General features: G+C 45.9%; 1 protein-coding gene across 1 annotated transcript; it reads right to left on the reverse strand.

Annotated features, from left to right (window-relative positions):
• Nucleotides 1-3: 3 nt before the first annotated feature.
• On the reverse strand, nt 4-14249 carry LOC122131630 (tubulin polyglutamylase TTLL11-like; the record flags this gene model as incomplete). The annotated part of the gene is made up of 5 exons (XM_042706262.1): nt 14243-14249; nt 11697-11989; nt 6682-6781; nt 3865-3998; nt 4-597 (listed from the first exon to the last, which is right to left on the reverse strand). Coding segments are annotated over exons 1-5 (1128 nt in total), but the record flags the coding sequence as incomplete, so codon positions are not given.
• Nucleotides 14250-15000: the final 751 nt, after the last annotated feature.

Consider the following 15000-nt stretch of genomic DNA (forward strand, 5'->3'; position numbering starts at 1 on the left):
CTGAAAGCAGGTGGGCCCTGGCTTGCCCGGCGGGATGTCGGCCTGGTAGAAGACCTTGAGTTCAGGCACGAGGGCAATGACTGTCTTGATGACCAGTGCGATGATGTCAGACCAGACGCGCTTGACGTCCGCGCCCTTGGCGCCCAGTCGCCCGAGCACGCTGGTGAAAGTGCGCTTGCTGCCCGTGTTCCGACTGTCGGAGTGCACAAAGTTCCCACTCTGCACGTTTAGTGAGTAGTTGGTCAGGTGCATGAAGACCCGATGCATGTTCTTGGTGCTGGGCTCCTGGTAGGGTTCCGTGCAGAACCGGGAGAGGCCTTCCTTGGCCACGTAGATTTCAAGAGGGTCGAGGGAGCGCACCAGGACGTAGAGGCGCACGTCGAACTTCAGCTTGTCGATCAGTAGGGGGCGCTGGATGTACTCCTGCACCACGGCCTGGCGCACCGCTCCGGACCCGCCCATGGCCCCAGTGGACGTGGAGCGCAGGTCGGACGGTTCGCGGATCAGGTAGATGCCGTCGCCCTGAGAACCGCTGTCGGGTTTGACGATGAAGGTTGGTCGCGGTGAGGAAGAATCAATGTCCTTAGCCAGACGAATCTGAGATGGACAGAGAGATAAAGTGAGTAAGAGGAGGAGGAGAAGAAGAAGCCATATTGTGAGAAAGATGAGAGAAAGGAAGAGAAAGGGAAGACAGAGGGAAAATAAGATCAGAAAGAAAAGAACAGAAGAAAGGAGGAAAAGAATAATAAATTGTAATATATAACGTTATACATTATAAATATATATAAGATGGGTCAACGCCCAAATTAAACATCTAAATAATGAGAAACAAGGAAGGAGATATAGGAATAGGGAATATACAGTATATATATGATGACATACACTTCTTCCCATATATATATATATATATGTCTAATGAACACATTTAGGGCTATATGTATGTTGTATTTGGGTCTAGAGTTAGAGTGAGTCATGTTTAATGATGTCATTTCCTGTCTCAGGTGCACTGCAATAAGGATGCCTCACTCGTCCATGCTGTGAAGATCGAAACCCATCAACCTCCCCCTTGTTTCATTAGAAACATTTATTCAGCTCTGTAGGCCTCTCAGACAACACAAATAACAACTCCACTGATTCTCGACAACGGCCTCTCATATAATCACACACTGCAGGGAGCCAGCGAGAAACAGCTTTAATTTAAAAGTCTTTTTGTTTGACTGAGTCGCTGCAATCAGAGCAGGCACAATGTCACTGCGGAGGCCTGTGGATGTTCTAGCAAAGCCAGTCTTTCACTCTCACACAATTTACTAATGATCACAGTGATGATAGGCAATCATGACTGAAACGACAAAACACAACGGGATTCAGCAGCCTGAGAGGATAAAGGAGGAGAGAGAGCAAGAGAGATTGATAGAGAGAGAGGTTGTTCAAAGCAGAAAAAGAGAAGTTTGGGAAACACGTACACCTGCAAACACACGCAAACAGACACATGGAAGAAGACAGCGAGTGTGTGATGCATCTATACGCCTATCCTTAAACCATACGTCCTGTGCATCAGTCCCAGAGTCCACACAATCTCAGTTTCAGCATCATTAACAATATGCTTACATCATGCTAATCTCACACAATCTCATCATGCTAATCCCTTGGGGCTGGACGTGACTTCATGTGGCCCGACTTTAGTCTGGGGAGAGCCCATTTAATCTGTAGACTAAGAATGAGGTTAAACCTACAGCCTTCTCCTCTCAGGCCCACCCCTAACTTCCACATGTCCTTGTACTCTTAGTCAAAGATTCGCAACCCTCCATCGAGGCCCTGCATTCAGTGGGCATTTGCAGTGATAGGGAAAGCTAATATGCCAGAAATGCTGTAACCGTTCGCAAACAAGAGTAGTCTGGTGTGCGAGAGAGCTACGCCAGAGCACCACGCTAAATATACCCCCAAAGCCCGCCCAAATTAACCCATACCCCAATGACGCAGAAGTCTCCCACTTCTGCGTCATTCCCAGAGTCTCAGTTCCACTGGTCAGGGCCAATTCCTTGCCACCTCAACACCACAGCATCACACTACTGCCCCCCACAGGACAACACTGACACTTCTAGAGCTTGGCTTAAAGCCCATCTCACAGCAGCTTCCAGAGCTCTTGTAACTTCTTTTATCGATAACAATATAATCAGTCGTTCCCGTCACAGCAGACTGAAATGAGGCTGTAGCGTGAAGCCAATTACATGACAACATCTACTATGTGTTTGTTTTAATCCACTTTTAATTAAAACATGAATGGCTTGACTTCATTAGCCCATCAACAGAAGAACTCAGAAGTTGAGAGAAGTTGCATTTAACGGAAACAAACATAATAAGGACAGGGCAACGCACAGTCTGAAAGGGCATGTTCGTGACGAACGGATAAAGGCAACACACAGTCTGAAAGGGCATGTTCGTGATGAACAGATAAAGGAAACACACCGGAATTTTGGCAGGTTGTGAATTTGCACCTGTGGGCGCGTGAGTGTGTCTTTCTTCAGTTTCAACATCACCAAGACGAAGTTCAAAAGAATCCTAGTGCCCTCTTGTGGTTGTGCCTTGACATTACAAAACACCTCCCCACATATCCACTTCCGTTCAACACCCTGGACCTATGTTAGCTCCCACCTTACCCCACTGAGATATCCAATAAATGTTGGGCCAGCTATCAATAGCCCTGTTTCTAGGGAGAAGCCTGACAGAGTAAATCCAGCCATTATCACACTTGTCCTTCACAATTAGCCACCTGCTAACGCCTAACCTGCTTAGCCTGCTCTCACAAGCACATCTCTGTCCCACTTAATTATTACCAGCACCACTTGACCGCTTTACAACACCGACCACAGGAGTCAGCATGTTTGTGTGTGTTTGTGTGTGTGTGTGTGTGTGTGTGTGTGTGTGTGTGTGTGTGTGTGTGTGTGAGAGTGACAGAGAGATTAGACGTATGAGCCTCTTCACAGCTCCACTAATTTCTTTGATGTGTGTGTGTGTGTGTGTGTGTGTGTGCCATATTAAGCTCTTCTCATTTGCAGTGTATTACTGATGACTGCATAATCCATGTAACTTTGGCTCATGATTTGTGTATTAATGTGTGAGTGAGAAAAAGAGAAAAAAGAGGAGAGACAACAGAAAGAGAGCGAGTAAGAGAGAGAGAGAGTGTGTGGAGAGAGAGAGAGGACAAGAACAGAAAGAATAAGAGAGAAGGAGAGGGACAGGGGAGAAGAAGAAAGAGAGAATAAGGAGAGAAGTGGCATTTCCACGCTCTCCCCAGCCCTGCAGTGTGTTCCAGGCTTCTGTAGGCTGGCTGGCACAGGGGATTACGGACAGGACGCCAGGCCTGTGGTGTGGACCAGGCTTCTGTAGGCCGGCTGGCACAGGGGATTATGGACAGCATAACAGGCAGGGGATGACTGGGAGTGAGCTGGCATTCGGGCCGAATGGTAAATAAGGGCTTTGGGCCGGCCCTGAGGCCCTGGGCTAAGCGTGTCCTCGTCTGCTCCTGTGGTGGCCCAGGATGACTGGTGTTACTGCCTCTCTGCCACCAACTAGAACACCTGATTAGATGGCTTTCTCTCAAAGATATTATTACTGAAGGCATCTTCTAAACATGCAGACAACCTGTCTGTGTCACGGCAGCATTCACAGAGCTGTCCAGTACAGTATATAACAGTAGTGTTAGGCGTTATAACGCCACATTACGGTGTTGGTGTTCTTACGCTCACATGTCACGCGTCACGTTTAGAAGACACCATATTATTCCACAGACAGCACTGATGTTATTCTCCAGAAATCAAATGATGAACTGACACAAACATCCACAGGCTTGTTGTTTGTTTCTACCTGTGTGGCAAAGATCTGGTACTCTTCCGGAAGGATCCATGAGCGCGGGTAGAAGTTGTACTCCTCCGGGAAGAGCTCCTGCATGGTGCGCACGGCACGGCTCAGGTTAATCTTCCGCAACATCTCCACCATCCCTGAACAAGCGGAGAAGAAGAGGAGGAGAGAGCAGGGGTGGTCAGCTAAACTCTCATATCTCACGTGTCACAATTGTTATCGCTTTCATCTAATTTCCTTCCTACTTTTGTCTGACTGTTTGGTTCTGTTTCTAGATTCATCTGCCGTATTGTTATTCTAGATTCATCTGCGGTAGTATTCTGGAGATTGATATGTAATGATTCTAGATCACCTGACTGTTCAGATCATATTATTAAACAGTCTGACTGAACGATGTGATCCATGACTAACACACAGAATGTCTGATCAATCCGTTACAACTAGTGTTGCACACACATGCTTTAACCACGGTGATTCCTTCCTCTTGCCATAAGTTTAGATGCTAACACTCAAGTTCACAGCAACTCAAGCAACTTAAAATTATCCCAGGAGCACCTCTACAGAAACAATACTCAGTATTCAGTATTCAAGAGGGGTTCTCCTCATTGTCTTCAAAGAAAGAAGACACTTGTAGATTCACTTAGGAACCCTGGTATGATACCTGAGACTTCAGTGGCTACCAGATTTATTAGCAATATGCACCTCTGAATGACCCTTTCACTCCTGAAGCAGAAAGCCATTGGTTCACTACAGACGTGCCTTGAACTGTCTATGTAACCTATAAAGAACCTTTTGGTTACCATCTAAGTGAGGGATCTGTAAGGATCTTTTTCACACTAGGAGAGCGTGTAGCTCACAGCTTTTGAGGTTCAACCATCATGGGATCAATGGAGGCAATAATCAGGCCAATCCAGAAAGAGGCTTTAGTAAGTGAGGCCTCAAAGTGCAGTTTCAGCTGACTCACTCTGACACGAAAGGATTTAGTGGCGCTAACTGCGCTAATGATGCTAACAACGCCTTAGTAAAATGGTTCCACTCTATACATGTTCCCCCGCTAAGTAAGTGGATCTCCTCCCAGTGAGTGCACTGTTGACACACACACCAACAACGCCTCTATTTGAGCCAATACATAATTTATCCGCAGACAGTTTGATAGCTCATTGTGTCACATAAAAGACATGACTAACAGAAGACAGTGCAAGGCTAATACTGAGGGATGGGGGTAGAGAGGACCTTGTGTTTAAGTGTTTGCTCGTTTGGGGGATAGGTTTACCTAAATGCACTTAAAAGTGGTGGAATAAATGCAAACCATATGGATGATAAATGCCAACAGTGATCTAATTGCCAATGCAAGTACACAATAGTAGCTGTAGGCCTTAAGGCCTACAAGGTGAAATAGAGTGGTGCAATTAGAGGCACAGGTTGAGACACTGCCTGGCTCAAGAGGGCTACAAACACAGCTGTAATATATGACACACAGCTCTTAAACAGTTAGTGTACTATATGCCACACAGCTCTTAGAACAGTTACTGTAATATATGGCACACTGCTCTTAAACAGTTAGGTACTGTAATATATGACACACAGCTCTTAGAACAGTTGCTGTAATATATGACACTGACACAAATGACACAAATGGTCTTATCAGCTTATTACACTGCTGTAGAAGCTGGTGTTTAACTGGTGTTAGCCAGTTAGCCACATGCTGTGCTATCAAAGTTTGCTGATGTGCTAATGGCCCTAAGACCAAACCCAGCTCTTTATGCATAGGGTGGCATGAGTTGCACGCAAAGCTTCATTAAGGCCACAGGTCGGGTTAGTTGGAATAACCTTAGCCCTTGCCATAATCCTAACTCCAATTATTTCAGCAACTGGGCGAGAGCTAAATTTAACCGCTTATACAAACCCCTTCACCCCTATCTCTCTCTATCTCTTTGCACTCACTCTCTGTCACTCTTAGCATGTGAGAGAGTTCAGAGAGGGTGGCCTTGTGGAGCCCTCTTGCCTGAGGTTGGTTTTGTGTGCCCTTCTAATCTGCTGGAGTTTCTCCGTCATGACAAGAGTGGGCTGACCCTGCTGACCTCAGTACAGTACCAGTAGAGAATAATCATAAGTGGAGGATAAGTAGAGAACCAGTATAGAATAAGCATAAGGCCAGTGGAGGACTAGCACTAGACCATTGGAGGACCAGTACAGGACTAATATTAGACCAGTATAACATTAGCACAAAATCATTGGAGGACCAGAATTAGATCAGCCTTGGAGCCATATAAGACCAAGGCCAGTATCAGATAGCCAAGGCCAGTATGTGATAAATAAGGCCAGTATGGGATAAATAAGGCCAGTATGGGATAGCCAAGGCCAGTATGGGATAGCCAAGACCAGTGTGGGATAACCAAGGCCAGTATGGGATAGACAAGGCCAGTATGGGATAGCCAAGGCCGGTATGGGATAAATAAGGCCAGTATGGGACCAGAAGCACAACGCAAATGTAGGTCCAGGCCTGTAAGGCAAGACCAGTGTAAGACCAGCTACGAAACTGCACAGGCATAATGCTAGACCAGTTTTACACCACTATAGGACCAGTGATGGACTAGCATAGAACCAGGCCATGGAACTTAACCTTCGATCTTTTTATCTCTGTAGTGTTGGCACTTAATACGGCTGTGTCAGTTGGGTTGCATGAGGTCCAGTGTGATCAACATCAACAAAACAGTATGATCAGTACATCAACACAGCAGAGTTCAGAGTTCAATCAACACAGAGTCCTGGAAGCAGTGCTGGAGCATCATTCCGCCAGGAGACAGGGAAGTAGGGTCGCACCTGGGAACTTGTTGACCTGTCCAGAGACGATGTTCTCGTTGTCATGGAAGGAGACGCCATGCCAGTAGATGTCACAAGCAGCACGTCGACCTGTGGGAAACTGGACAGAGAGAAATGTGTAGGCCTGTTAAAACACTTTGCCTAACCCCAACATCATTTGCCTAAGTGTACAGAACTATGACAAGGTCAGTTAGTCATCTTAATGTGATGTCACTCAGACTACCTCAGACTTTCTCAATAAGCCCATACATCTTTTCTCTAGGCACTGTCAGCAAAGCCTAGATAATGCTACAGACCATTGATCACATCGTTAGGGGTTCTGGGTGAGAAGTGACAATTTGTGACAATTTGTTTTGCTACATTACAGTGTTACTGTGATTTCATCCAGAGGGCCAAAGGTCATGATGTTAGATCGTTAAGAGGACAGGAAATCCCGGACACAGCTCAAGCAGTGTGTGTGTGTGTGTGTGTGTGTGTGTGTATGTGTGTCTGTGTGTGTTAGGCCCTACATCGGGCCCAGAAAGTAACTTTCTCATTCAACATTTACTTATTTCATGGCAAATTGTTTGAAGTCTCCTAATATTTGAAACCCTTAATAATGGATTCTTACATCTTGGTTAATTAACATTCATTAGCACAAAAGTACTCATTATTTATGCTCTTTCATTAGGGATGGTGTCACTTCCAATCGTGTTGCCAATACAAAGGGAGGCGATAGGGCTAGGGTTGAAGCTAGATCATGTTTTCTTGTTTCACTATAGCTAACAGGTGGGTTGTGGGTGGATCAGTCCAGTGCAAAAGTGCTGGGTGAGTAGAATGCAGTGCAACAGAAGTTGGCATTAAGAAAATAAGGAAGTAATACAATGTAAGGAATAAATCACTGCTGGTCCAAATAATCTTATAATAATAAGCAGATGTCAACACAGTCAAAGTGTAGTGTTAGAGGGAACTACACACTGGTCACTGAAAAGGTCGCCACAAGCAAACATGGCTACCAAGGGAAGAAAGGATATGCTCCCTTTGCACACAACAAGTAGAAACAGAATAACATTTCCAAACTAATTCCAAATGACATGACTCCATCAAACCACATACAATTTGTATATTAGCAGAACAGAGGGAGCTAACAGCAACAGGAGGATGTGTCACAGCCTGCCACAATCAAGGGACAGCCACCAGACACATGAAAGAAAGAAAGAAAACAAGAAAGGGAGCGAGAGGGAGAGAGAGAGAAAGAGAAGTAATACAGATGGATGAGCTGATTAGGGCCTCCCGTGGGGACTTCCGATCTCCGCATGTGTGTGCCAGCCAAAACATGCCCCACAAACAAGTTCTAGATGCGGGGGAGAGAAGAGAGAGAGCGAGAGAGAGAGAGAGAGAGAGAGCAGAGAGAGAAAGAGAGATGGAATGTGTGCATGTGTACATAAGACAAAGTGAGAGAGATGAGAATGTGTGTGTGTGTGCCAAATGAATAACTGTATTATAACTGTTGCTATGATCATCTTCACAGCAAACCCTCCACTACCAACTCCAGACCAGTGAAGTGGATCGGATTTGGAGATAAAGAGATCTTCACACCACCCCTCATACCACGGCCGTTACACGTAACAACTCAGTTCTCTAAGCTTAGGAGAGTCAAAGGGCTTCATACAGTTCTATTGAATTGTTGTGTCCTCTGCCTCTGCTTCTGTCTCTTTCTCCTTTAGGTGAATTGCTCTCTCTCTCTCTCTCTCTCTCTCTCTCTCTCTCTCTCTCTCTCTCTCTCTCTCTCTCTGACATACACACACACAAACACCCACAAACACACAACTATGGTCTTTTGTTGATACAGTTCTGCCGAGTGAAGTTAAAGTACCTTCTGGCTCCAGTGCGGCTCATTATAGAGGACATTTTACATGCCTGAAAACACAAATCTCTCTACATCACTGCACACACTCATACACGCACGCACACACACACACACACACACACACACACACAGCTGCTCCAGTTGCATGAGTGACTCAACAAAACACGCTCTCCTTGTGGCAACGTTGCCATGGTCACGTTGAGAAAGAGAGTGTGTGTGTGTGTGTGTGAGGGAGAGAGAGAGAGACATGTTGCTGCTTTCGCCCATCGCTGCTGACAGTGCCTAATTGGCATGACTGGGCATGGCTTGGTTGGGTTTAGTAGGCCACCGCACCGTACCGTAGCTCAGGGCAGCACGTTGGCATGGAGCATGCTGGAAATATCTAACGGGAGGGCCACTCCCTGCGGAGCAGGAGCAGCAATGGCATATCAGGAGGCACCCTGCACCACAGGGGGCACTTCCTCTAGTGTGTGTGTGTGTGTCCCTTTCTAAAACAGGGTACAGATTAGCATGCCAGGATAGTCTTATCCTGACAGTCCTGGCTATGTGAAATGTGTTTGTGTTTGTGTGGGAGAGAGAGTGTTTATTGTGTGTGTGTGTGTGTGTGTGTGTGTGTGTGTGTGTGTGTGTGTGTGTGTGTGTGTGTGTGTTTTAGAGGTAGTGGAGGCAATACCTAGTCTGAACTCTTCAGGAGTATCTAGATAGCTCTGTCCAGGATTCTGTTAAAAGTTCCTCTTCAGGGAAAAGATGAAAATGTGCGTTGTTGTTAGTAAGATGTTGTATAAGAAACGTGTCAAACTGGCTGCAAAAAGACGACAGTAAGATGGCAGCTGGTGCGTTTCAGTGGGAGCTGCAGTGCATCATTATCTAATCTTCTTTAGGATGGATAAATTATACATGCACTAAACCAGCTTCTCAACATCTCATAGCTCTCAACTGACACGGGAATGAAGGAGGAAGCAGACAGAAGGAAGGAAGAGGGGAGAACGTGAGAGATTGAGAAAGGAAAGAGATGGAGAGAGAGGAGGAGGGGGGATGAAATGCACACTGAAATGACATAGGTCTTACAGAGCTGCATTAAAACACACTCACACACACTCCACTCACACACCTCCAGTTTCACACAGGCACACAGGAAGCTGCAATCCCAATCTACCCCCACCGCGTGCAAAGAGACCATGAGTATGCTGGATTATCCCAGATTAAGGGTAATCATTTCCCACACTTAAGGCCATGGCCATATGCTGAAAGTCAACAGCCAGTCGGCTCCAGTGTGGAGGGAAAACTGCTGTGCCATCGGAAATGGTCTGATGGGAACACACACACACACACACACACACACACACACACACACACACTGACACAATGAGGTACTGCAAATCACAAAACCAGAACAAAACAACCCCGCTTACACAGAGACACAGAGGGAGGGGGGGGGGGAGTAAAGAGGCACTGCAGCATATAGAACAGTACATACACACGTACACACATACACATACACACACACACACACACACACACACACACACACACACACACACACGCGCAAGTACATACACACCAGACCAGACTCTTTCCATCACCTGCCTTAGTATTACACATCTACAGGTTGCGTTAGATGCACATACAGGTGTGAGGAGAGCAACATCACCTGTGCAGACAGGAGTGAGGAGAGCAACATCACCTGTACAGACAGGGAAATGCACTAACACTGTCTGTATTTATTTCCTGAAGTATCATTAAGCTTCCTGAATACATGTTTAGGGGAAACACTCATTAGACACTCGTTGAGTTATATAAGGGAAGCTACAAAAACGCTTTGTGTGTAAACAGGATTTCGTCAAAGCTGAAAAAGGCTAAACTTTAATTGCTTAAAAATGTGGAGAGATTGGTTGGTCTCTGAAGCCTTTCTGAAGGGACACAAATAACAAAGTTGAGGAGTTCTAAACTCCATTTACCCACAGCCCCGGAGGCAGCCAACACTAGACCGGCTTGGACCAAATCTCTCTGTCCGACTTTATATGAGGATATGGCCAGAGTTGGGACGGCTTTGTTTCTGACTTTCCTCTTCTTTAAGTGTCCGATAGTCATCAACTACCACCAAGCTCCTAATGACAGATGCCAAAGTGTGTTTACATTCAAGCTATTTATTATTCCATATATGCATCTTCTCCAGGACAGTTTTTTTAAACAGGCTGAATAAGAGCACCAGTCTTAAGAGGAGAAGCCCCTGGCAAGAGGAGTATTTGGGATTAAATGGAAGAGGAAGACAGACAGTACTGTTGATCTAACTTGTTATCCAGTCCAGATTAAAATGCAACCAAAGTCTAGAATGATGAATTTGACACAGACACAACTGGAAATGAGGAAGAGGAACAGGCACCTGGCGATGCGTGTCTGGCTGCATAGCTTATTGACAAGGGATCGGTTTCAAACTCAGTTTACAGTGTGCTCACGACGAATATTGAAACGTAAGCGCTTCGGCGCACGGGGTTTACGTTACAATTGGCGACAGGGCCTGCTCGCAGTGGAGAGCATCTATCAGTGGGGCAATAGTTTAACGTAGCCTGTCCGCATGCATAATTTAGAGTGATAACGTGCTGCCAGTGGATATGAATTGCATTAGAGTTCCAAGGCGAACAGGTGGCTCCCTGGGTTCTATTGACACACTCGTTAATGTATTAAGCAAGCCCGTGTTACAGTAGCGGCTAGCTGACTCAATGTGCCCGGGAGCGCACGGTGAAAAGCGGTGGTGGATTTCCATGACACGTCATGTAGTCAATTCAAATTCCCTGGAAGAATTAGGCTTAATTTTTAAAAACAACGTGTCGTAATTAATGTTGATTAACAAATGATGGCCCCAACCAGTGAGGATGCCGTGATTTCATCCTAGGCTTGACTCATATTTACATCCCTATACTTACATCACATCCTCCCTGAATCTAATTCAGAAATAAGCCCAATGTTGCCAGTTCTGTTTAACAGTCATTGAATCTGTAGGCCAAGCGTTTCTTCATTTTAGAAAGCATTATTAGGCTAGGCTACATAGTATCATGTGTGGGCATACAAGTGCCTCACACGCCATGCTGACCAGAAATAAATTCACGGAAGCGGCATCAAAACTATATGTATATGTGACTGTTTGACCATCGCTATTTGAGCGTACCTCCTTCCACTTGAGCTGCCGGATGCTGAGTTTGAGCGCCTCAAGAGATGTCTTGGCCTTGGACGTGTCCACGGTGACTGGTCTCCTCTTTTTGACAAGTGTGTTGGCATCCTCTTTGCTGTGTGCACTTTTGATATCTTTATGTGGCTGGCTGGTCACCACGTTTCCGTTCGCCTCCGCTTTCTCCTGTAAAACCTTTCCGGTACCTTTAACCTGGAGCGACGGCGCATTGTCCAGGTGGCTCGAAACGGGCGCGTCTTGTTTAGTGTTAGGGCTCTTGTCATAGTTCCGAGCTTAGTCCGACTTTTGCTCCTGTTCCTGGCCGTGCCGGGATTCTTTGAGGCATCCCTCCGGACTTCAAGGGCAACGGGAAGAGGGGAAAGGGATGCCGGCGGCGTTTCGTTGGGCACCTGCTCCTCCCCAGCTGTCTCTGCCTCCTCCACCTCGCCCGTAGACTTCAGTTGTTCAAGCTGAACTTTTACCTTCACATAATGATCACTCATTATGTGCATCAAAAATAGCAAGTTTGTAAACAGAGTCCGGTTTTGTGATTATGCAAAAAAGTATTTGCTTTGATAATTCACGGGCTAGCAACATATGATAAGAAGTTTACCTCAAAATCTGCTAAAACTAGCCACTGTTTGGATCCGTACAAGGAAACAAACACCCTTCAGCTGACACGACTCGGAAGGTGCAAGAAACGGAAAATTGCATAGCAAGCCATTCAGCTAGGTTATTAACCAAGACTGCCGAGAGATTTAGCTACGGCAAACTAAGGTTAATGAAACCGCAAGAGACTGTAAAAGACTTCCATCGAATAGTGTAATATAGGTTTGCATTTTCCAAGGCAATAAGTTAACTGACGACCCTCAAAATGCCTTTAACGATTCTGTCCAGTGTAAGATAGCAAAGCTGTCGTGCAGCATCTAGTTGCCCCTAACCCTACAGATGGATAGGAAGAAACCGCTAACGCCCATTATATTAAGACTGTAAATGCAGATAGGCTGCTGATATACCAAGGTAGCTAGCATGTCGCAAAGGATTCATCAGGTACACTGGACCTGTCTCTGAACTTTTGTGGTGAGGTTGAATTATTATCCCATGTTGACACTTGCAAAAAAAGCCTTAAGTTAGACCACAAACTAACCATTTATAGATGCCATCTGACAAGCTAGTGAACTGTCAAACTGGATTAGCTTGCTGGCTAACTGTAACTGGCTAACTAAAGCAAATATTTTCCCTAAACGATTTAACGCTAACATAAGCGGCAAGCTTAACTTGATAAGCTATCGATGTTTTAGGAAACTGGAGCAATGATTTCTAGCTACCGCAGCCATAGCATTTACGACAAACGTTACCTAGAAAGGGGGCGAGCCAGAGGAACAGATGACAGCATCGGGAGAGCTGTCAGAGAACAGATGTGCCAAGTGCCACAGCCCGGTCAGGCGCCCGGAAGACTGCTATTTCTGTAGCCGCAGCGCTTAAAATGCTGCCCTAATGTTTGGTCCTGGTCCTTGGCTTGGTCCCGTTGACAACGCAATTGACGGAAGCCTTTAAGGTACAAGACAGTTAGCGTACTGCGTCTGCCACATGCGATTACCGTGGGGGGGGGGAAAGCGATTTGGAAAATGAAGAGTTGCATCTAGCCAACTGTAAAAGCTACCGTTGAAAGAGAACATGTCAATGTGCATACACGTTTTTATGCAAAAACCATAAACTATGAAATATACACAATTTATTTGTATTTATGTATACTGGTGCGGTTGTTGGATAATACACGTCAGGTCAGCCTGACAAAGAACGGGGTCTATTAGACTAGAAAAACGTTTGAAACTTTTATACTAATAATTTGATGTTTATGATTGTCTAACCTTATCATAGCCATCATTATTCGCCTGCTAACCTTGAACAAGACACTATACAGCGGGTCAGGGTAAATTGCACTTTGGGTCAGGGGATTCAGCTGGTTTTACAGAGTCAGATTGTCTTTTTAGCCAGCAGATGGTGCTCTTGTGCAAGGTTAAAATGCGTTCTCCTGGGGCTTGAGGGCCCAGCCACAGGAAGAGTCCCAAGGATGAGAACTTTCAAGTCGTCCGCTCTTTGATGTTAAATTAAGCTTCTGCGCTAAATTGAACTGCCACCAGACCAATGAGTCCCATGTAGCCTAGTCTTTCTCTATGTCAGGCTATTACACTAGGTGTTTTGATGAAGCAATTTGCGGCTTATACACAGTTTAAAAATGTCATTCGTTTCAGCTTTGAACTCTCATAGCTTCAATCCATTGTATTATGATTACAATCATGTCTGTTAAAATTGACTATGACTCCAAACGAACCACTCGCAACATTTCATTCCTTAGCCTATGTTTGACCTTCTGAAAGTCTTAGCATTGATACAAAGTGCCATAAGCCAGACAAAATACCTAAAAAGACACACTAAGCTGGATCAGATGTGATCTTAAAACTTTCAATTTGTTAAGTGAGAATATTAAGGCAAAGAAGAACTCTGTCTACAGAGTCTGCCCAGTTCAAAGGCGCCCAACCGACCTGTCATAACGTTTCTGCAAGAGAAAAAAAGGACTTCCAATCCTTTCAGGCCGCTGATATTCCTCTCCCAGTGGACGGAGTCATGTGATGGAACTTTGCTCCAATCGGGAATCATTCCGGAGGGGAGAGCGTGCGGCGCTAATGAGCAATGCCACCCGCCGTGAGATTCAAACCCAGCCCCTGTGCGACAGAGACCTGCAGGAACCGCGACCCCTGAAGCCCGCCTGGACGTAGCCTCTGTGCCGGTTCGAGATGAGCTCTCCTCCACTGGATTAGGAACATATTTGACAGACAATCCCAGAGTTGCTTTCGAAAGTTGTGTTTGTAACCTGCGGAGCGAGGTCATTACGAGAGCTGAAACTGGGGACAAGGGAGAACAAATAGGCGCCTAAACGAGTCCTTTGTGGATAGGACTCCTCTCCGATGCAACCGCAGGCAGGGGTTGTCATGGGCATTCTTCCTTTCCTCCTACTTGCAGTCGGCGCCGTTTTTTCGGCGTGTTAGACTGGACCAGGCAGACTTTCCACCTGCGATTTGACATCAGCTCCCGTGGTTATTAAGTAGCCGCGCCGGGCTCAGGTTACTACGTAGCCTACGTGTTTTTGTAAAATGCCCGGGCGGAACAGGTACAATCTGGTGGACGATGTGGGTGATTCTCGGGTCCCTCTCCACAACGAAGAGGCTTTTCAGCACGGGATTAATTTCCAAGCCAAGGTAATATGCGACCCAGTCATAACGAGATACTACAGACGTGGTTA

This window comes from Clupea harengus, unplaced genomic scaffold (genome assembly GCF_900700415.2).
Source record: "Clupea harengus unplaced genomic scaffold, Ch_v2.0.2, whole genome shotgun sequence".
Taxonomy (NCBI): domain Eukaryota; kingdom Metazoa; phylum Chordata; class Actinopteri; order Clupeiformes; family Clupeidae; genus Clupea; species Clupea harengus.